General features: G+C 43.8%; 2 protein-coding genes and 1 non-coding gene across 7 annotated transcripts; all 3 read right to left on the bottom strand.

The window, feature by feature from the left end:
* Positions 1-1,008: 1,008 nt before the first annotated feature.
* On the bottom strand, positions 1,009-8,537 carry LOC129582644 (uncharacterized). 5 transcript variants are annotated; one of them, XM_055474208.1, is made up of 8 exons: positions 8,454-8,537; positions 4,947-5,363; positions 4,350-4,608; positions 3,898-4,071; positions 3,253-3,660; positions 2,378-2,764; positions 2,135-2,230; positions 1,009-1,559 (listed from the first exon to the last, which is right to left on the bottom strand). In XM_055474208.1, the coding sequence occupies exons 2-8, from the start codon at positions 5,309-5,311 to the stop codon at positions 1,401-1,403; spliced, it is 1,848 nt and encodes a 615-aa protein (XP_055330183.1). In that variant the 5' UTR covers positions 5,312-5,363; positions 8,454-8,537; the 3' UTR covers positions 1,009-1,400. The 5 variants fall into 5 exon arrangements, with proteins under 5 accessions (XP_055330183.1, XP_055330184.1, XP_055330181.1 ...); XM_055474209.1 differs by lacking the exon at positions 8,454-8,537 and adding an exon at positions 7,743-8,092 and having other exon boundaries at positions 4,947-5,303; XM_055474206.1 differs by lacking the exon at positions 8,454-8,537 and adding an exon at positions 7,743-8,092.
* Positions 8,445-8,516, bottom strand: Trnaq-cug (transfer RNA glutamine (anticodon CUG)). The gene has a single exon. It is a non-coding gene; the product is annotated as a tRNA-Gln (tRNA).
* Positions 8,538-9,106: 569 nt separating the features above from the next.
* Positions 9,107-22,521, bottom strand: LOC129582684 (uncharacterized). The gene is made up of 8 exons (XM_055474264.1): positions 21,854-22,521; positions 20,331-20,648; positions 15,639-15,927; positions 13,304-15,186; positions 12,010-12,714; positions 11,477-11,656; positions 10,733-11,118; positions 9,107-10,259 (listed from the first exon to the last, which is right to left on the bottom strand). The coding sequence occupies exons 1-8, from the start codon at positions 22,043-22,045 to the stop codon at positions 9,449-9,451; spliced, it is 4,764 nt and encodes a 1,587-aa protein (XP_055330239.1). The 5' UTR covers positions 22,046-22,521; the 3' UTR covers positions 9,107-9,448.
* Between the last annotated feature and the right edge of the window lie 1,159 nt (positions 22,522-23,680).

Consider the following 23,680-nt stretch of genomic DNA (forward strand, 5'->3'; position numbering starts at 1 on the left):
CCGGCAGTGGTTGGTGCTTAAATAGGCACCTGCCCCCGCTGAGATACCGTCCGGAATGCGGCTTACGTCGAAAAAACAACTGCCAGATTTCCCAATAGTTTTTTTCCGGTTACCAGAACTTGCTTAAGGGTGCAATGCCATTCACAACAATCGCACTTGCACTTACAAATATTTACCTTCCACCGAAATTAATTACGTTTACCTACATGTACAGAGACATCGAAATAGAAAAGAAAATAGAAGCAATACGTCTACAATACAGCATGGCGAAACAAGCTTGAGGCGACTTTCATCACTTGCAAAAGTCGACGCCTCTTGATATTATTTTTTGTTTGTTAAGCTGGTGAAAAAACGCACGGGTGGTTTTCCCCGCACAAACACCGGGTCATGTGCTATATCTGACAGCGTTAAGTAAATGCAATTCTATTAATTAACTTCCGTGCGGGGTTTCGTCATTTTGTTTTTCTATTTTTTTCTGCCAGTGGAAAACTATTCCACTGGTAATAAATGCAAATTGCAAACCAAAACAGCCCAAAATTTTAATATGTAACGCAAAAAAGCAATCGTAGAAAGCAGAAGATAGTTTGTTTCTTCATAATAATAAAGAAGCTAGTAGTACTTTCTTTATATAGTAATAATAAAGAAGCTAATACTTGAATTAGTTGAATAAGCTAGTATACGTATAAACATGTATAGTCAGTATTCGACTCATCGTCAGTAACAGATATTGTTGCAGCTTGACATACTTTTACAAGTATGGTGGCTTTACAGAAGCTTTCAAGCTCACAAATTACAAGGTGATGCCTACAAATAAAAAGATGCCTATTTTTGATAATTTGTAATTTATTTTTCAATATGCACATCAATGAGCGCCACTCAGTAAATACAATCAAATAAAGAATTTGTCCCAATTAACACGAGAAGGGACTGTGCACAATACACTCATATTTTTACTGCCTATTTTTTTTCAAAGGTTAAATGTTCAAATTCAATCATTATGATTTTAATATCTTTTATGATCAGATTAGCGTCATGTATAAGATGTATAGACATTATAAACAACAGCACAGCAAAATTCTTCCGGGCCAGAGAAACTAAGAAATCCAAAAGCAAAAACAATTAATGCAACAAATGGACGAAATATTACCGAAGACCGATTCTTTCAATTAGTTAAAAATACAGTAATCCAGCTGAGAATAAACTCTGTGTAGAAAAGGACGACCAGTGGACTGTGTAAGTGTTTCTCAAAAAAACAGATTCCGTAACAGGTTGACCGTGCTTATAAAGTACTAAAAATCAATCCGGAAGCCAAGCAAACTGCATTCCACAAACACCAAAAACTCGAACGGGCGCAGTTTAATAACCAGAACAACCGACGTGGAAGAAGGAAAGGACAACGTTCACAAGGGAGTCATGTGGAAGGATCCGTAACCGGACGACGCGAAGGATCCACCGGATACAGCACTGCTCGGCGTTCCCCACTGGTCCGTTAGACGGCGACGGCATTTCGATAGGGCGTTGTCCGGTGTCTGCAGGATACTATGCGACTGCACACGGCCCTGCCCAAACGAAATTCGGTCGCCTTTTCTTTTAAATACTGACGAGACGATTCGATAAAGCTTACGAATATGACACGATACACCGAAAACTGGTTTACGCAATTTCAACCCGAGTCGAGCGTTTAGCATTTTCATCTAAGAAAATAATGTTGTTCGTAACACAACGGGAAAGGTCCTCGATTCCAATGTCTTAATAACTTAATGTGCTCACGAAAGTTGTTTAAGAAAATTGCTTAATCTTCACGTTAGTAGATTAGAGATTTCGAATTTCCAACTTTTGAAGCATATTGATTAAGCGCGCTGTCTGCGTGAATCAGGGATTCACAGGGACAAATCGTAGTAGAACGGCATTTGGGAACGACTACTACTAAAGAAGTATTCATAGTACTATACGAGTGCAGTTTAAAAAAATGTATGCCGTCGGTGATGGATTTACTCGAAATGGGCAAATTTTTTGCGATCTGCATAATAATGACAGCACTGACAAGAACAAATCGGCACTAATTTCTGATTTTAACGTAATTCTTTACATATTTTTTACCAAAGCATCACAATCTACAGTAGTTGCAACTCACCTTATAATTCGCACTCAGCTGACTACACTGACTCAGATTCATCTCTCCATCAATCAACTCACTGGCATCGCTGAACAATCGATTCGGACTCTCCAGCTACAACACAAAAATTTATTTACTACTGATCAAATTCCATTTATTAACAATTATTTAAATATAACACAAAAATTTAATTTATTGTATTGTATTAATTTACTGTAATTTATTTTTATTGTTTCACAACATTTACTGTAAGAAACCAACCTCTTCCGGGCTCAGCGTTCGCCGACTGGAATCCCCGCGCGCCAGCGCCTCACGAATAGGCTGCGGGGTGACAATGCTGCTGAGTTTCACCGGCGGCGAGAACATCATGGTCTCCTCCGCCCGGTACTCCGGTAAATTGTCCTTCACGGGCGTCCACAGAGATGTCTCGTTCAGCGTGGACGACACATGGCTGTAGCAGCGCCGCACCGGCGACATGAAACTGGCCGGATCGTCGTGGCTGGTCAGCAGGCGACCGCCGCCGCTCAGGGGACTATAGCCGCACTCGCTCATCGGCACATTGAAGGTGGATGTCTGTTTCAGCGGCGTGGAGGTCACGGCGCGCTGCGTGTAACGTGGTGAACAGTGGAAATCGCCCATGGCTGCTTTCTGTTGCAAAAGAAAAGAAAAGGAAAAATTAATATAAAACTCGGGAAAAACGGAAAAGATATCGTTTATGCTGTTGGTAGCTCTAAGCCCATTAGAAAAAAAGCCCACAACGAAACAAACACACCAACCACAAACAACAAAATTAAAACTGTCGAAAAATATAAAGAGACTGACTTTTTTGACTGAATTTTATCGGTTGAATAAAGTTTTTAGGGTATTTGATGCCTTCCGGTGCAATCTTGAAATTGCCATTGCACTACAATCTCCACTTATTACCAGGGTCAAAGAAAGGAAAGTACTGAAGCACTTGAACCAAACGTATGTCAAATGAAGACAAAGTAAATCGGACAGGTAATCAGAACCAAAAATTTCCGACACCTTCCATATAAACTGCGCAACGTTTTGCTGTTTAATAATCTACAAAGTATTATTCATGAAAATAAAAAAAATCAACTCCATTGACTTTATTTACAACATGCAAAACCTACCGACAACAACGGATCGCAGGAATTATTCAGCGTGCGCAACATCTCCTCGCCAATGGTGCCCGGTTCCAGATCTAGCGGACGATAGGGGGAATAGTAAAAGGGATTCCCGTCGTGATACTGATACTCCATGGGATGCATGGGCGACGCCAGCCCCGCCATGTCGTGCTCCACTTTGATGTAGGGCTCCATGCCGCCGGCCGGCTGATGGGCCATCGGCTGCGTATACACCGCGTGGACATTGTGCAGGAACTGGTTCTCTTCATCGAATTCCCACTGCTGCTCCACCGGTTCCTGCCAGGTGCGCTGCTGGACCATGCTGACGCCGGTGGTCGCTGGCGGTGGGCAGTGGCGTTTCTTGGTCTTTTTTGTCTTTTTGACAGGTTTCTTGTGTTCGTGTAACGGCGGTGCCTACAAATGCGCAACTATAATCGTACGGTAAAAAATAAATTCAAACATCTCACCCATATTTTATTAACGAATCTAAAACAATTAACTAATTTTTATTTGTGCTTTTACAAAATAATTAATTCAACCAGTAAAACTGATTTATCAAAGCGCACATCCAAAACTGGATAGGCACGATAACATATGTAATTAATTTGCATTAAAGATCTTCCGACGTAAAAACATCAGTGATGCACTCACATGATAGTCACTAAGCAGATCCGGTGAAGAGACACTACGAAAACTGCCCCGTTCCTTGCGGTTGCAGGGCGTGAAAAACGGGATCTGTTCCAACTCGTCACTGTGATCCTTCAGATACTGTGTCACATGGGGCACCAAGGCTTGCTGGAAGCAATCATCATCCGCCTCTTCCTCCTAATAAACAAACAACTGCAGAAAAATCAGCCATAACATAAATTACAATATTTTGCTAATTAAACACGCAACGCTGACCTTATTCCTAACAGTTAGCGAAAATTTCATTTTTGATCTTCTTACTCTTCTTTATTTTATATCTTCTTCTGCTTTGGTTAGCTCTGATACAGTTTAGCTCAAAGTTGATAACTTTAAAGTACCAAATTTAAACTAAAATCCAAATTATCAAAATTAAACAAATAGTGAAATTTAAATTCACAATTATTCCGAAAACTCACTCCTTCCGGCGGCACGTAGACAGTGGACAAGTACGCATATCCCTGCATCATGAAATCGTAATACGGTTGATCCCGCTGCAGCCGGCGTTTCATATGGCAATTCCAGTGGTTCTTGACCCGATTATCCGATCGGCTCTTCAATAACCGCGCAATCCGCGCCCACTGACTGCCCCAGTGCTTCCAGCACACGAAGATGATGATCTCCTCGGAGAAACTCCAACGGCCCTTGTTAATGTCCGGTCGCAGGTGGTTGTGCCAGCTATTGACAAACAGACAATAAAAATACAACGGTGCCATCGTAAAAACATTGTTTACCGGCGCGTAAGCGAACAGGTGCACAGCAACTACCGCTGCGCTGTTTTACACGGGTCAACACAAAACAGTGACCGAGAGAGAAGCTGATACACCGCCAAATCGAAGACCAGGAGCACGATACACACGCTTGTAGTAATAACGCAAATGAATTTTCAAAAATCAATGTAAAATGCGCAAAGTTCACCATAGATTCCACCAGTACAATGTAAAAAAAAAGGCTAAAAATGTATAAAATTTTTATTTCGTTGCCATATTTTTTTGTTTGGACCTTGTAATCCTTACCGTTCGCGGCATTGTTTGCCCACGCGTCCCGGCAGCTCCTTGGCGATCTCCGACCAGCGTGTACTCAGTCCGCGGCGTTCCTGGCGCGTCGTGGCGTTGGCGGCGTCGTTCAGGTACTGCTCCACCAGCTGCGCCAGTCGGCGATCCTCCTCCGCGCTCCAGTTGCCCTTGACGATGCACATGACGCCGCCGCGACCGGCTTTCTTACCGGAGCGGCTCGCGCCAGGGTTTTTGGCCGGTGGCGGGGTCACTTGCAGCGGCGACGGCATCTCCAGCATCTCGTCAATCTCCGCGAAGGATTCAGCACAGGTCAGCGACAACATTAAACGGGGTTTGCCTCGACCGGGTTTCTTCTGACTGCTCATGACGGGAAATTAAGAAAAGGAAGAAGAAATTAACAGGAAAACATCAACTCAACTGCAACCAAGACCGAAACCCGATTAAAATAAATAATCTTTTTCCAAACTTTAGACGAAAGACTGCAACAAGATTTCAAAGTATGTATCGAAACATTATGAAGACTAAAAAAATTTTTCAATTATTATTTTCAATAATCATTGAAGTGACCACAAAACAACCAGTTTCAATTTAATTATAATTTGTATCACAACTCAGGACTTAAAACAAATTATAAGAAATTAATAAAATCAACCTCTTTAATACCGAAATAATTATGCAACACGCCCAACAACAAATAATCGAGGAATTTTGTAAAAAAGAAATGTAGCCTGCTTACAAAAACATAAGAATATGCAATACTGAAAGCAGATCTTTTCATTTGAACTTGTAAGACCTCGCACAAATACCTCGAAGATTTCCCGCCCAGAATTTTCAACAGTATTATCAGCCGGGTATATTAAAAATTCTACAGCAATTTCAAGAACTTTACAGCTTTTATATACGCGCCACCATCAATTATTGAAAAGCCGCATCCAACCGTTGTAAAATGCAATACTGAAACATACATACAGCGCGACAACAAACGATTAAATTCACATTCAGTCCCCGCTGCCGGCACAAAAGTAAGCGCGCCTTATCGATTTTGACAGCGCCTGACAAACAAAGAGAAATATGTACGAACATTTATGTCCCTGTCTGCCATAACTGTAGTCTAAACATACAAAACATCAAAATCGCCTGTCTCTCGGCTCTCTCTCTAGTCTCTACTCTCAGCACCACAAACACACAGCAACACCCCGCCAAATTTACCCAGAAATATGTATGCGCGGTGATGCGCTACTTTTCTCTCGTCTTGTCTTGGTACTTCTAATGCATCTTGTAAACGGATTTATCGCCGGCATCACACAGTTACAAACAAGACCAATATAATCGAACATTTCAGGACTTGCTGCAAATTAAAACAATTTGAAAGTGCAATGCGAAAGTAATAATACGCAAAAAAACCCTGAACAAATCTTTTCCAGTATTATCGACACCTGTAAACGTACATACATACATTCGAGATCACATGCGCATATAACAAATCAATTTTAAGAACAGAAAATTTTTATTCAGCGTAAAATTAAGCAAAGTAAGTTTAATATTATAAATAAGCACAAAAGTGAATAAATAAATGAGTAAACATAAGCAGAAAACAACGTGTTTAGGCAAATAGCCATCACAAATACCCAAATGTGCCAGTGCGGAAGCATTCATTCAAAGATAAATAAGCGATATAAATTACGGCCAGTTTAGAAAATTAATAACAAAAAATATGGTTGTATAGATTTCTATAATATTACGTATTTGAGGGATAGTAATCGATATATCAGTATTAAATCATAAATCACCTGAAGTCAGTCGTACTCGTATAAATCAACCGGAATTACTGCATCAATATCAATATCTCGTAAATTTTTTATGCCGAAAAATTGAACACTTAATAAGAATTTAATAATTATTATACAATTTCATTAATCCCAGTAAAGCTGAGTAAACTACAGAAATAAAACAGCTCGAAAGAAATATTTGCGGCCAAAGATCTTTTTGCCCCAAAGATCCCGCACTTTTTCGTTTTCCCTTGAAAATTCGTCTCAAAATATAAGTATTTATTTATTAATAAATACTTTGTTGACTGGCCGATCGAGTTTCCGATAGGAAACTAGAACAAATTCTCTTTTCCAAATAAGGCACCGGAAACCTTCCCACGCGATTACGTCAGGGGCGACAAAAATGCGATAAAAAGGCGGCAAAAATGTCGAAAACGCAATTATCAGAATTATGCCACGGCAATTGATCTCTGCCTGACGTACCGCACAGTAATCATTTGACAGCGGCAAAACCGCAAACGGCGACATTACGCCCGCTTATCAGGATAATATTGACAATTAAAAATGTCCTGCCTATCACGGTATCTGCTAAGTCAACGCGACAAAGAAAACGATACAACCTCAGTTTGGTTTTCACAAACGATAAATCGAACAAGCGCACGTCATGCGTTTTATCAGTAGCTTTGTCGCCATCCACGCTCCACTACGACGACAAGCAAATTTAAATATTCATATTTCTCATGGAAAAAATGCGCACAAGATCAATATTATCGCAATCTCAAAAATTTTCGAAATCCATGTGAAATTAAGCACCGCAGAAAAAGCTCAAACATACTGGTTCCTTCAAGAATAAATTCGGCACTGAACAGAGTGACTTCGGTCACATCAGGTGTTGATGTATACGCACGTAACAGGGAACTTCACCACTACTGCCGGGATTAAAAACCGTAGGCGCGAAAATCTTCGATGAGTTCTTAAAATCTTCCATTTAATATTGACGGATGATGACATACCGATAAAAACTTACCAATAAAAATCCACAGGGAATTTATAGATGACTTAATCGGTCCACGACATATTAATCAGTAAGGAGTATCATCCAGCTTTTACTGCAACATCTTTCTAACATTAATTAGCGCAGGCTGCAAAATTATTTAATCAAAATGGATAAGAATTCAAGGATGGAGAACAAAACAACGATAGTGTGATCACGAACAGATCCCCGGTTTTTATAAAAACATTTTAGTAAAACTAAATAAATATGCCACCGAAAAATTAGATGTCAGTGAGTACGGGATCCCATCTGAAATTATCAGGATGAGATCCAAAAAGGAAGAGAAGGAAAACTGGGAAAATCCTCAGAAAATTATTGGTGTTCGTTTTGCTGCATGTGCGATTGTGTGAGGCTTCTTATCGGGCTCAATCTGGTCAGTCAGCTGAACGATCGGTCTGTTGACCCGCTCACCGGCATAAAGAATGCGCTTTGTACGGAGTTGTCAGCGTTACCAACCCGCCAAAAGTTGCTCACCACCACCCATAGGGTGCACGGTTACTATAAATCTGCGTATGCAACCGGCAGCGTGCTCTTGTGGATCTTTCACTTTAAAGTTTGAACTTTAAAGTAATAAGCATTTATAATACATAACTAACATAAGCAAAAATCGAAGTAATTGGTTAGATTTCCAGGAGAAACTCAAAAAACTCTAAAAATAAAAAAAAAAACAAAAAAAGGGCATACCGAGAATCGAACTCGGGTCGACGGATTCAGAGTCCGACGTGCTAGCCGCTACACCATACGCCCTGTCGGTCATACTGTCCAAGAAAGTTATGTCGTACAAAAGAACTCGTATTATGTGATTCCTAATATTTAATGCGGCTGACACTTGACGTATTGCGTAATAAAATTATAAAAATATGGCGCATATCGCACGCTTTAAATTACAATACGAGTAACAGAAATAACAGCAACAGAAGTACGAGTACTTATATCAGCTTTTAATCGAGCCATTATCAGGGCTGATTATGCGAATCTTTCTGTTATCTTGGCTTTATGCAGCATTAAAATTGACGCATACTTATACTAGGAGCACTTCTACCGCATTACCCAAAAAATTACCATAGAAAATAAATGTGTAGGTTGTGTAGACTTTTACTTTCTATGATTTACTGTAAGTACTGCCCTCACTCCCGTACACGTATTTGGTAGCTATCATTACTATTTACTAAGTTATAAAAATCAGAAGTATCGTTATCCATGCACGTTCCACCACTACTTCTGATCCCACGGTCGTGACCAAGTTAAATTATGAACATTTCGAAATCCATCATGTTAAACTGAACAGCCGGTCGGTTAGGAAACTTTAAACCAGATACTCCCTAACTACCCAACATTTCGTGTTTTATTCCATTTTTTTGGAGTCAATAACACTTCGAACTACTGTACAATGTGCGCCACAACGGCAAACATAAGTGACCTGCAAGCCGCGAAAAACCATTTATACTACACAGTATACACACATACCATCCAACAAGGCTAAGACGATAAAAAAGCACAAATCCAAAAGAATAAAATTAGCAAAAAAAAACCAAAACCCATTTTAAATTGCAAAAGCTAGGAACCATCCCATCACAATCGATCCTTATTCACCAGCCCGAAGAAAGAGAGAACAAACCGCTCCGCAATCGCGCAACATAAACCATCAAAACGTTAAAAACACACACTCTCCGATTCCATTAATAGTGTATCGTCTCCTTCACGGGATGATTTCCGTGGACAGGATGACTGGGACTGCGCGCCAGACTCTTTTTCGGCACGCGTTCCAGCATCTGGAACAGCTCCGGAAATTCCTTCCGGTGCGGCATCTTGGGCGACCAACAGATACTGATCATCTCAATTAATTCCCGCGCCGCCGTCTCATCGATACTCGGCGACAATAAATACACCGGCGCATGCACCGGGGTCGGCGGCGTCCCGGGCGTGATGGTCAGGGTCTGCGGCGGGGATCCGGGATGCTTCGAACCCCGTGGCACCCCACCCGGGGTGGAGGTGCTCCCGGAACGCGGACCCTGCCCCGTTCGCGAGCGGAATAAACGAAAAATGGGATGCGCCCCGGACGCGATGAGGAACAGCGCTGAATCCAATGATCCCGGGAGGTTGGGATCGGGAGGCCGCGGGAGCCGGGATCCACCCGGGAAATTCAGGCTGCTGGGCGTGGAGGGCGGCAGGCTGGTGCTGGGCGTCGAGGGGGTGTCGCTGGAGGGCGTCCCCACCCCGGAATGCACGCTGGAGGTGGACATGCTGTGGACTAGGCGCTGGGCGTTGTTGGCGGAGTAGAGGAGGGGGAAGGTGCCGGTGCACAGTTCGTACAGCACCGTCCCGAAGGCGTACACGTCGCTGAAGATGCTGAAGGGGACCAGCGGCTCATTGTGGTTGCTGCTGGCGCGGAACGCGCGCTTTTGATCGCGCGGTGTGCGTAGACGGCGACAGATCTCCGGAGCGAGGTAACAGATCCAGTTTCGCGGGAACCAGAGTAAATCGTCACTCCTGAAAGAACGATGATATTACTCTTCCTTCTAATTACATTCGAAACTCTGGCACTCCAAACCATGTCGTCCTGCCATAAGTTTTCATCAGTCGAAATTAACGTTAAATGGTTTTTACTTCAGAAAAAAACACGACTGATATCATGCAAGATTGTAGTGATTGGGCTATTCGTCAAGTATGATCTTCTTGGACTGAATACTGGTTAATCCTTAGAGAAATGTTTACAGTCTCCTAAATGTGATTTTGTTTTTATATATCCCTGCTGCCTATGATCATTTAAAAAGAACCGAAACTGCAGAATCGATGCTATTTACTTAATACTGCAAAGATTATTTCAAATAACTACGACATCTGTCCGTTTTTTCTGTTACTTAAATTTTAATACAAACCTTTTCCGCAGTTTTATTCCAATTGGCACCCGGTATTTAATAAAACGAAACGATTTGTAAACAAAATTTTCTAGCTTGCTTTACCTTCCATGTTGCGACATCTTGCTGACACTGAACAGCCCATAATCCGTGATGATACACTTTTCGTGCGTGACGAAGATGTTCTTGGATTTCAAATCCTTATGCACAATACCCCGCCGGTGGAGATAGCCCATGCCCTGGCACACCTGGCTGGCAATGATCAGCAGGCGATTCAGCTGGACTTTGTAGGGTGCCGTGAGGGATTTGCCGCGGGCTTCGTGGATGAGATCGTGCAGGGTCACCGAGGTGCTGGCGGTGGAGCCACTGGACAGGCCGCGCGACAGCAGACTGGTGATGATGATCTGCTGGTGTCCCATGTGCGATCGCTTCATACAGGCCCCCATAAACAGCACCAGATTGTCGTGGCGCGTCTTCCGCAATGTCGCTAACTATAAATAAAACATTAATTTTGAGGTATGGTACCCAAGTAACCCAACGTTATTACAGCAAGCATCAAGAATTATCGTAGTGATGAGGCTACAGACTTGATATTTTCCGGGATTTCAGAGGCGACTGTTAATCTATTCTGCATCTTTATCTTTACGATAGAAACATATTTACAATTTTCTAGATAAGAACTTGGAATTTTTCTATATTGTCTATCACCGTTAATTTGAGAGAGAACTTTTTGCAATGTGTTTTGAAAGCTTTCAGCATAAAGCACAGATGAATCTTTAATCATCATCGACTGAAGATTAAAGATTCAGACCAGTGAAAATAATTTCGAACGAGCATCGCAAAACTTACATCTTGTTTAAAGGCCTCATGCACTTCCTCCGCGTCGCTGTACAAATAATCGTCATTGAGGGTTTTTATCGCCACATCCCCGTGCCACTTCCCCCGGTACACCTGTCCAAATGTTCCCGGTCCCAATTTCTCGCCAATAATCAACTGCTCATACGGAATGTTCAGCTCACGCAGGTACAACTGAAAACAGAATTTCAGACTGTCCAAATCATATGTATATAAAACTGTGACGGTTGAGTAAAATTTGTGTGTTCTCCTTAATAAATTCCATTTCGTAACCCTACCACGCAAGATCGTAGTGATTGGGCTACAGTCCAAGTACGAGAAAGAAGGCATTCAACTCTGTTTTCACAACATGAACAGATTACTAGAAACGAACCCACAGTTTTTTCTTCTAGGGTTTACTGATAAAAACACAGGAAAACTAAAAACGCTTTCTCCGTGTTGAGCGAATCATTAACATTCTAAACTTAATTGTTTATTTAACAAACCACAATATTTTCAATTTCTATCATTTCGTCTGCTAAACTTACACTCTGCTGCCTGCGCCACGCGATAGGCGACGTCTCCGTATGATCCCCGGAGATCTCACTGGAATAACTGGGCTCATTATCATCCTCCACCTCTACGGTCGGCACTTTCAACGCCGTCGTCCCCCCGGCATGCTCCGCTTCCTCCTGTCCTTCCAACAGGGAAAACCGCCGCGGTCCCTTCTTCTCATCCTTCCCCTTTCCACTACCCTTCACCGCATCCAACAACGCATTCGGCTGCACCAACACGGTGGGGAACGTATTGGACGGCTCCGAGGGAAACGAATCCTCCGCTTCCAACCGCACCGACTCCTCCTCTTCCTCCGGCGTCATCACGCGCTGCCGGGACTTCACCCCGTCGTACCACTGACTGGCCGTCTTATCCTCCGACCGGCGCCGGCTGAACACCGGGGTTTTCCGCACTTCATGCGCCCCGTCCGGTGTGTCGGTGGGGCTCTTGGGGACGCTGCCGCTGGCGTCTTTGGTGTGCGGTGCCGGCCAGGGGAAGTGCGATTTAATATGGTCTTTGACGGTTTTCATGAAGGAGCGGTAGTTGCGCGGATGCACAAAGGAGGTTAAGGCCAGCGGCGAGACGGGTGCCCCGGTGGAGCCGGAGGCGGAGCGACCGTAGGAGATGCTGCCGGGCGACGCCGGCACCGATGCGGAATTACTGGAGGGTAGACTGCTGCTAGGTGCGCTCAGCGAATCCTGTAAAACAACACTACTGAAAAACTGAAGAAAAAAAACAGGAAATACAACACGCGCAACAATGCAGAGCGAACTACATGAATGTAACATATGTTTCAAAATCAAAATAGTAACATCTCTAAGTGACACTGAGTTTTAAAAAAAAATTCCCGACTCCGCCTCTTCCCAATCCTTACATGTACAGTAAAACCTATTCTTTCCGCAATAACGTCCTTTCGGGGGCCAAAAACAAAAATCCGTTTTTAATCTAAACACTTTCTCTTTCAGTCAAGAAAACATTTTGGTATTTCTCTTTCAGTTAAGAAAACGCTTATGTATTAAACTATTTCTTATAAGCAGAAAAATACTTCGTACTAACATATTCAGAAACAGGATTTAATTTGAACAGGATCCAACTGTAAAACTTTCCATGAGAGATGCTACCGGCCATCGTACTACGCTATTCGCATAACGTACAGAACGTAGTTACGTAAAACGCAATTACGTACGATTCAGAAAAGTCACAATATAAATAAAATCACCTAACTGTGAAGCATGTACCTCCATCTGCTAAATAAAAATTCAGAAAATAATTCCTAAACAAACAAACCTGGGAGTTATTTCCAGGTGACGTCCCGCCACCCGTCGACGACACCGATACCGTGCGTCCTTCATGCCCTCCCGGACCCTTATCCATCAGCGACGCTCCAGATGGCAACCGAGTCCGCGCTTTCTCCCCGTCCACTCCGCCCTGCTCGGTGGATAAACTATGGAAACTCTTACTGACTTTCGGCTCATCCTTCGGCAGCACCAGATTATTCCGCTTCCGCCGATCTTTCGGCAGACTGAAACTCCCACTAATCCGCCGCACAATGGGTGACTTGAGATCCGGACTCAACGGCGGCGTGCGTACCGGTGTCGCCGGCGATTTCACAATCTCCCGCGCATTTCCGGTGGACATACTCCGCTGTTTCTTCAACCGGGTCTTCTTCCCGCTCGGACTATCCAGCGGCGGCGGCGTCTTAGAGGCGAACCACTTCAGATTGGCTCGCCACGTCTTCCCGCCCTCGCGGGCTATCTCCGAGCCTTTGGAAATCGTGGCAAACTTTTTATGCGTCGGCAGTACCACCTCCACATCCGAGGGTTTCCGCTTGGTGAACTCACTCAGTGTATCATCATCATCCTCCACTTTGACATCCTCCTGAACGGTCGTGGCGTCGATACTCCCGCTGCCCACTCGGAAATCCCGCGACCCGGGGTTAATCGAATGATAATACTCGCGGACCAATCCGTCTGGTAATCCACACGACGGCGGCATCTTCTCGGCGCAATCCGGGTGGAACCGCAGTTTACAATGCCGGCATTTTCGTCCCAAGCCGCGCAGATGCTTCTCACAAAACCCGCACACCGTCTGCGTGAGGAAGAACTGATTCTTAAAGACGTGGTGAATACTGTGATGCATCCGCCTGGAATTGTGCACCTTCTCCGGCTGCATCTTCGCCGCTGACGTAATATTACTGTTGCTGCTGTTATTACTACTCCCGCTGTTCCCCGTGGAATGATTGGCCAACGGCATCCCGGTTTCATCGGAATTCAGACGGTGCCGCAGCGACGACTCCAACGACGAACTTTTCGTGAATTTAACCAGCTCCTTCCGATGCACCGTCGGCGCCAGGGTCAAATTTGGTTGCGGCGCGTGTGGTTGCGCCGGATTCGTCCCGGTTAACAACAGCGACGGGGTGGAGGAAGACGGACGGATGATGACATTCTCCCCGGGCGAGGGGAACACCGACTGCGGGGAATGCGTATCCCGCTCATCCACTCCGGCGGCCGCGTACTGCCGTTTCATCGTCGCCGGACTGGTGTCGTACTGCTGCACTAACTGCAGAATATTGTTGGCACTGGGGAAGACCGAGTTGGCGCAGGATGACGACGCCGACGCCAGATCGGCGAACATGGATGCGCCGTCCGCCTCGTCCCCGGTGGTGGTCGCCGTGCTGACCGAGGACATCACCGACGACTGCGACGTCAGGCGGTGCGTGGTCTTGGCCGAGGGATTGGCCGGGACGGGATACTGCGACTGGGAGGTGGAGGGGGAGGAGAGAAAGTTGTCATCGGAGGAGAAGGAGGATAACATCGACGGCAGCCGCTGCCCGGGCGGACGCGGCTCCATCATCCCGTAGCGTTTGTCCACGGCGAGATGGATGGAGCAAAAGGGAACTTGCTGTTGCGGGGATAAAGCATCCCCACCGGATCCGGGATAATCGGGGACGGGTGGCGCGGCACTCGACGGCCGATACCGCCAACTATCCCAGTATAAGGATTTCACCGATTCCTTCCGCACCAGACTGTTGGGCGGCGTGGCCGACGAGGAAGAGGAACTGGGAATGGGCATTTGTGCGGAGGGGGTGTGCCCGCTGGGACCGGTGGGTAGGTCCGCGGGGTTGAGGTTGGCCAGCTCCCGGAGATCACTATCGTCAGCCAATAATCGATCTGTCAAATAATAAATGCAATCAAATCATGCGAACCAAATAACTCGTACTACTACGCAAAAGGCAACATCATCATTTCATTTTATGCATGAGTAATATAAATAATTGTGGGATTACACATAAAACAGCAGCATTGTATTACTTTTATAACAAACCACACCCCGAAGAAAAAATAATTTTTAAAATATTTCCGGCGCGACAAGACAGTGTATTCGCACCGCACCCAAATCTGCCATTATTAAGGCGCCAAAAAATTATTTTAATCCGCCTCATTAACATTCCCGCCAGGCACAAATTGACAAACAGCATGCAGATGATCGTCCGCGAACCAAATATTCATGAATCATCAAAACAAACCCACACCTACTGCCCATCAGCTGTCATGTGGCCAATATAAATATAGAAATATTAACGCCGGTTATTTGTAATTTTTCCCACTTTCAGAACACCTACCGGTATAGATCCTCAGCAATCGGCAGGCGGTAATCAGACGCCGGACATCTTCCCGTATATGGAAGGGAAGTTTGCCTTTTTCCTTGGTGTTCCCGTTCTCCACACGCAACGTGGAATCTTTACGGCTGGTGGTGTCCTCCGACGCCGAATCCGGCACGGTCTGGCTATCATCGGAGACGTCCGCCGGGCGGCATGTACATACACCGCTGGACGAGACAATCACCGCCTTTAATTTGGATTCCGATGTCTGTAGCAGTTCCTCCACGCTGCCCACTAATTCCATGATTGCCTGTAAGAAACAATACCAACTATTGAAAAACCAACCAGAGAATTCACAAAGTTAGGTAAAGAATCAAATCAATCTGGTAGCATTTTTGTAAATTTTAATTCACACAAATTTTCAGTTTGTTTTAATTTTGATCCTTCTTGATTTGTTTTATTAATTCTATTATTTCTTAACTTTACCGCTTCTAATTTAATGCACACAAGTTTAACACATAAGAAATGGTCATAAGTAAAGCTGACAATATTAAAATTATTATCAGATAACACTAATAACACGTATTTGAGTATTTATTCACTATATTAAAATGTGGCGCAGATTCGTTAGAAGACGGGTCATACTTTTTCCAGCCACCATGCTACGATTCTGATGATAAATTTTTCGTTATCCATGACAGCCTTAAAGGTGCAATGTTAAAAATACTGACACCGGAGGCATTAAAACGACCATTAGGAAGCCCATACCCCTGGGAGCATCTAAATTTAAACTCAAGAAACAAATCAACGTAATTCATCCGCTCACACAACATCAGGCATATTAAACAACAACCGACTGGCGCACGCACGGCACCATCGACGCACTTAACTAACGTCACCAAATACATTAAAGAATAATCTGCAACATCATACAGGCACCACGTGCTCCCGGCAATGCACAATGTGTCCTTTATACCTTTCTTTTCGGTATTCTATAGTGTTTTCTCCGTTTGTTTTGCATTTGCTTGATGAATTCCAAAAGGTTTATCCTTCTTAATTCTATTCTTTATTTGACCGAACATATCTGTCAGGATAGACAATTCTGAGCAAAAAGATCCGCACATGTAGTCAATTTCAAAAAGAGGTCACATTTTTAAACAGAACGTTACTGTATTACCTTCGGTTAAATGCTTACATGTTACATAGATTTTGTTCTTAAATTTCATGCTTATCCACAGTCCACTGCACTACGGCACATCGCTAATTCGAGGTTTGGTCTTTATTGGTCAAATCAATGCGACAATACACAAATTTGAAGAGAAATAAAGAAACATGCTAAACTATAACAGAAAAATTTCGTTCAGCTTATCCAGTCCTTCCATCGTGCCCAGCACTGACGCCGCATTTCCTCGTTGAATTTCTATGGACAAACGCTGCCGCAGAAATTCGTGCGAGCGTGCTTCTCCGGTGTGCTGCTGCAGTTTTTTTCCCAGTTCTTTGATGATGGCAATCGCCGACGGTCCCCACGGGCCCAGTGTTTCAAAAGCGATCGGAACGAATAGGTAGCGGCCGGCCAGATAGGAATATAGCCCTGATTTTCTTAACTCTGCCTGGATGGCGGCCGCACCAGCTGTGATGGAAGTGGCCTTGACATGCGAAAGCGCAACCGTGTCTACACAGGTCACGTCCCAAGCGAGGCATAATCCGCGTTTCCATGCAAAAGTCGTGCAGCCATCAGGGCGGCGTTCACTGGTGTGAGAAGTGCCGCGCGGTTCCAGTTTCGCTGGCACACCGGCGGATACTAAGGCTCGGCAGAAGATACTGTTTAAACCGCCGTGGCGCGGATGTCGACCGGCGGAAAAGGCACATGACAGCCCATGGTGCCCGTAACCACCAACAGGTTTGTGGCACTTGACGCAGTCGTGGGGTTCGCAGATCGTGGCACCGAGACGGAGGCCGATGCTGATCTTCAGTTCGTCGTCACCCAGTAGATTACCGATGTGAGCGGACGGCAAAGCGTTCAACCAGATGCCGGCCTCTGGCCTAGACTGGGCAAGCAGGCGCGCTGTGTTGACTTCGTCTCCTTGAAACACCTCCAGGAGAGCCGCAAGAGATACGTTGCATAATGGCAAGTCCCAGGCCTTTTGAGACGTTTGAAATGCAGCTTCCGGGAGTACAGGTTGGCGGGCTTTTAATTTCCAAGACTCCGAGGCACCAGTAACGTCAACAGCGGTGCGGTTAGGCAGCAGTGCAGAAAGCAAACCGGATACGGAATGAATCGAAGCCAGGAAGGCTGGAAGGGATAATTCTTCCGACCGGCGGATGCCGATTCCACCTCTGCTAACCGGTAATGTTGCTTGACGCCAAGGCGGGTAGTCGTTGTGATTGGTCCGTACATTCGACAAATTCTGGAAGCAGGAGCGCATTGCTTCGTCCAGCTGGTATAGTAATGCAGGATATTTCCATGCATTACAGCACCGCAACATGTAGATAATCTTCGGGGCGCCGAGACAGTTTTTTAGGAGAAACAACGCCTGATGGCTAGGTAACAGCTGAAGTCGTTCACACATTAATTTCGAGTTTTCAAAGCAGCATTTCATTTTTCGCTGTCGTTCTTTTTCAGCAAACTACGCTTATGATACATGCGTGTTGTTTTTACGACTTATTATTTACATATTCAATACGTTTCCGGTATGCTTTCGCATGTTCCATTTCCCGTGCACTTTACAAAATAACATACTGTCATTCATTTCCCTTAAAAGCCCCCGCATTTTCCCTTTACATTTCCCCTAGATCAGCCGAACACTGTTATTAAAGGCTGCCACCCGGATAAAACGCACCGGCTAATATTGCCACCGTTTATCGTTCAACTGATCCGCACTCGATCATCGATTTTCCCCTGCTTCTTCCCCACTTGAACGACCACGTAACCAACGCCACCAGCCATCCAGGTGCCGCCATTGATTTATCCCCATCGAAAAACAACAGCCCCAACCGGGATGTATCCAACTGACAACACAGCCGGTAGATGTGCCCGAACATTATCGAAGGAAAAGCCGAATAACACAAAGCAAATACACGACGTCTCTCTCTTCCCTGCCCGCCGCGCGCGCGCCCAGGGTCGACGTATACATACGCGTCAATGTGTACCGCCCCACTTCAAACCTGCTGTCAATTCAGCAGAAAAAAACAACAACCTGACGCTCATCCCAATCAGCCCGTTCACCCGGCTGCAGCCGATAAGACTGGCACCGGCTGCTGGTGTACTGCCCGCTTGTTTTTACGGCACAGACAATTCCCGGAAAAAATGAGCACACTATTCCTGAATTACACTTGCACTTAGTGTTTCATTCAGCCATTACAATGATTTAATACGATCCGATTTTTTTTATTTTACAGACAGTTGGCGCACAGTTCTATCACGGTACCACCGGAAACCACTCAAAATAAAAATATGCCGCTAACAAAAAAATGTTGAAGCATAAAAGTCATGCGTACTAATGTGATAAAAGAAGCACAACCCCAGTCAAATTTTTTTTTATCAATCACGGATAATTTTCAGGAAGAAATAGTTAAAAAATTTACTGTCACGCAATTCCAGTTATTGATTTAACTAAGCGTTAACCCAGTAAACAAATTTTTTGACAAAAACTGCTATCATAATACGGCAGAGCCGAATAAAATACATTAGTTCAAAATGTTCAACGTGAAATTCTAAACCGTCTCCCGAAAAATATGCTGTCTCAGGAAATACAAGAGCATCTGCTCGCAATAAAAATTCGCTCGTGTTCCATAAATTAACCCGAATTCACTAAGCAGAAATAAACTTATTTACGTCCAGAAAATATATCGCTCACATCTGGCAAAAAAAGGGTCGTCCGTCGATAACGTTTTTTTCATCGCTGGATATGACATGACAAAATCTTCAGCCAAAACATACGGATGTACTTACAAATCGCATAACGCTAGACCCTTCTTTCAGTAGCCAGTGTAAACACCGTGGCGATCGTACGACGGATCTTTACGTAATTTCGTATCTACGCGCGCGCACATGTCAAGATATACTTGGTGATTATCGCGCCAGCCATGCAGAAAATACAAAGCAAACACACGCGGCCATAATAATTCGTTGAACGTTTACGAGTGCAGATAACCTTGGTGTTTATGCAAATATTAAAACGCTTAAATCGCCCTAATTTACAGCTGATCCGCATGCCTACGCTTTAATGATACCCCCTGCAAACCGATCCGCGCACAAAGAATTTCGTAGAAATTGCAACAAAAATAGGCCAAATTGGAGCGTAAACATTGAAATATGAACCACTTTTATAAAAACATCCGATTCATTGGTGGAATAAAATTACACCTCTCTTAAAGAATACTGCATCAAATAATTACCAGCTATAAAATAATATATTTTTTTTCTAGAAAGAAATTTATGCGTCAGAAAATAAACAGGAAAGTTAGAAAAAAATGAAAGCATACTACAAGGAGAATCTAATCAACATCCAGGCGACGAAGTTGAAAACCACTTCGAACAAACGAGATACGGGCAAAAGGGGTGGGCGATATAAAAAAAAGATTAATAAATTGACTGATCGTATATTAACACTGATTGTCAAAAATGATCAAAATCAAAAGTGAAACCGGGAAAATTTCCAGTACATACTGCATTAATTGACTGCGCATCAGGTTAATTTCCTCGAAGCGTACCTTGACACATGCCGGTTGCAGTCCAACGATCTCCAGCCACTGCTTCAGACTGGGCAGCTGGACCAGTTCCTCGTCGAGGATGAGGCGGATCTTATCCAACACACAGGTCACGGCACTGTCGCCCGTTTCCGTCGCCAGGGACTCCCGGCTGGACACCTGTGAGTCGCCGCTGATACTGGCATCCCGCTGCGCCACAAACACATCCAAATCAGTCTCCAAATACTGCGACAAATTCAACTCCTGGGAGATGTGCGTAAAGTGCTGACTGAGCAATCGCCGTACTGCCAACTGGCGTCCGATGCGCTGGATCAGTTTACCCTGTGTAGAAAAAAACGAAATTGTGTAATATTTGACGGAGTCATGGTGGACAAAAAAACTATCCTTCCACACATCTATTTCATCCGCTCCGCGAATTAACGAAAAGTTAAATGCGTCAGTACTACACATACGTCATAAAATGTTATCTTATCAATGTTGCATCAGATAAGATTTATGTACAAATGTAAAGCAATTAAAGAGGTACAACATTTAAAACAATCCTTTTAAGATGTAAAGCAAGCTGTATTATTTGATCGGAATCGATTTAATAATGTTAAGTAATTCTTCGCGTGCATTCCGCACAAAGAAATCCCTTGAAGCGCATTACGTTACAAAAACGATACTGGCTCCAACCTTTCGAAAAAGCGGAAAATCAATCCCTCACCGAATACGTAAAGTTTTCAAAGAAGACATCAACGTTATCGCGTCGTTTTACGATTGCAAGATACGAGAGATTCCACAATTTCAAAAACAGTTCTAATTAATTAGCCCGAAGCCTGGCTATCGTATCTTATCATTTAAAAACATTTCCGCTGTCTGGGTTGTGCATACAGGCTGACATCCGGTGTTTTGTTTCGCTAAATCAAAAGCGCCCAATCTTCCATCGCTTAAGTTGTAAAACTATGATGTAGAAAGTTTTTTTAAGAACAAATCCTGTCTGGCCCAGGTTATTGTTCTATCGTGCCAGTAACCCTAATCAGTTAAACGACATCCTGCAATCTTTGATCGAACCTTCGCACTTTCACGGAAATACCAATGACAATCACATTCTTCGATCAGCTGTAGAGAAGAAAAAGGCCGAAAACCTACCGTGAAGCAATGTACGCCAAAGCGACGTCAAGAATGTATTGTGCAATGGCAAAATTCCGAAAGCGAACAATTTTTATTACGAATAAATTCATATTAATTTTATGAATCACTGCCAAATCGATGGTAAAACCAATACACAGAACTGTACAAAATACAGGTACTTTCCCAAAAAAAATTTCGTTTCCGGTTTTATTCCGCTTTATTCCGAAGAAAAACTTTTTTTAGTGATTTCTGATTACCCATTTGTTGCATATTTTTATATTAATACTTAACTTACCTACTCATTAACAAACGATAATAATCGGTAAAATGCGCAAACAAGTCGATATAAAATTAACAAAAATAAAATTCCAGAAATTTTTTGAAGGGTATTGATTTATGAAATGTCTCCTTACCTCAAGCATGCGGATCTCATCTTTAATTAGCTCTCGACTGGTGGAGCAGTGCGTTCGGAATGCATGCAGGGACTGCGCCGAGGTATCCACGAGACTCTGCAGTTGCATGCACAACTCCAGCTTACTGCTGAAGAGCTCCTCGACGCGCTGCAGAATGGCCAGATTCTGCTGATTACCGTTCACCTGGGCCATTGTTGCTGCATGTCCCCATACAGGAGGAAAAGCCGTGTGTTCAATGCGCGTCGTTGGCAGGGAAAGTGGCTGCTACAACAATAACCGCTTGACGACGCTCACCTGGATCATTCTGTCTTCCTTCAGCATAATCCTGCAACACTGAGGCAAAATATCACAGGAACGAGGGGATCATGTAGCGTGGGATGCTCCTTGTCAGGGCGATGACGACATCGGATGCTAAACATCATCCGCAAATAACCCCATCCATTACTCGCGCCAACATCGGATTTCACTGGTTCAATTAGCAGCGAATGCCGTGGTTGCGCGGTGGATCGCGTTGCGCATGGCCTTCACGAATCCAGCAGGTGATTAGTAAAATTTTAAATTTGCGCAACCGAATTAATTTAAAAACAGCCGAAAACGATAATTTAAAATCTGAAAATAATGATAATTCCACAATTATCTTACAGTCTGCCGTGCAGAGTGTTTGCTGGTGTTTTCGAAACTGAAAATAAACAGATGAAAAACAGTGGGAGAAAGCTTCAGAGAGAGCACAGTGAGTTCGTGTTCGTGTTTGAGTCACAGTGAGTTGTCTCTCCTGCGGCTGCACTTACGTAAGTACGGTACTAGTACGTACGTCGCATCAGCAACGTAGCCGCCCTCTCGAATGTAACTTGAGATGCGTGGTAACCACCACCAGATGCGGAAAGTCAGGTATGACTTGGGCAGTTTTTCCATGTTTTGAAATCTTTTTTAGGATCGAATACTTAATCCGACGCAACTATAATCTTTTTTTCAATTAAGTTAATTACATAGTTTAGGCAGCGGCAGAAGTTTTATTATCGCTTTCTCGTCTTTAAGCTTTTAGCCTTTTACGTACCGAGGATGGAAGGAACAATGGAAGGAGCAGAAAAGTTTAATGAAATTTTGATGTTGAAAAATTAAGATGTTTTCGGTTTTGTGTAATACGTTGTACCTCAGGTAAATAAAGACACACCGAGGATTCACAGAATTATAATAGAGGACAATTCTTGCATTTGTGCGCACCTCTGCCTTGCAGGTTATTAAGGAGCCGTGGTATCCCGGCGGATTGCCGAACTATCAAACATATAGTATTACAGTATACAGATAGTAGATCGATAACGTAATGTTTTATACAACTTTTTTTCTACATACTTATATCTATATACGTACTCGTATAATATACATACAGTGCGTAATTCTGTTGTCGTGGGACTCGTGTCTATCGGTACCGGTTGCGGCACTACCCTAGTAGTTTTGACTATTCTGCTTTTGCTGTACACAGTTTATTTCAGATTAAAATGTTACCAACTTACCACTTAATACTTATGTGTAAACAGCGGCAATTTATGTATACGCAAGGAAACTCCGCTGCCGTAAACTGAAATTAAAACTGATACTCGTAATTAAACACAATTTCGGTACGTATCTGCCGCCGACCGATCCGACGGACCGATATTTGCTCGTTCGGGGCAAAACCCTGTACCGGCATCCATACATCCGACTATCCGAGTACCGGAATCCTGTAGGATTCCAAGTATATATATATACGCGATGCGCAAAGTGACCTGTGACCTTTTCAGAATTCCGCTTCCGATTCTTTTACGGTCGATCCTTTCTCGCCTTTCCTCT

Source organism: Paramacrobiotus metropolitanus, unplaced genomic scaffold, assembly GCF_019649055.1.
Source record: "Paramacrobiotus metropolitanus isolate TYO unplaced genomic scaffold, Prichtersi_v1.0 Parri_scaffold0000008, whole genome shotgun sequence".
Lineage (NCBI taxonomy): Eukaryota > Metazoa > Tardigrada > Eutardigrada > Parachela > Macrobiotidae > Paramacrobiotus > Paramacrobiotus metropolitanus.

Coding starts and splice junctions, on each gene's coding strand:
- LOC129582644 (XM_055474208.1), bottom strand. CDS start 5,311: ATGAGCAGTCAGAAGAAACCCGGTCGAGGCAAACCCCGTTTAATGTTG. Junction 3,661..3,897: donor ATCTGCTTAGTGACTATCAT/GTGAGTGCATCA, acceptor GCGCATTTGTAG/GCACCGCCGTTACACGAACA. Junction 2,231..2,377: donor GAACGCTGAGCCCGGAAGAG/GTTGGTTTCTTA, acceptor TTTGTGTTGTAG/CTGGAGAGTCCGAATCGATT.
- LOC129582684 (XM_055474264.1), bottom strand. CDS start 22,045: ATGGCCCAGGTGAACGGTAATCAGCAGAATCTGGCCATTCTGCAGCGC. Junction 12,715..13,303: donor CACCTGGAAATAACTCCCAG/GTTTGTTTGTTT, acceptor GTTGTTTTACAG/GATTCGCTGAGCGCACCTAG. Junction 11,119..11,476: donor ATGAGGCCTTTAAACAAGAT/GTAAGTTTTGCG, acceptor TTTTATTTATAG/TTAGCGACATTGCGGAAGAC.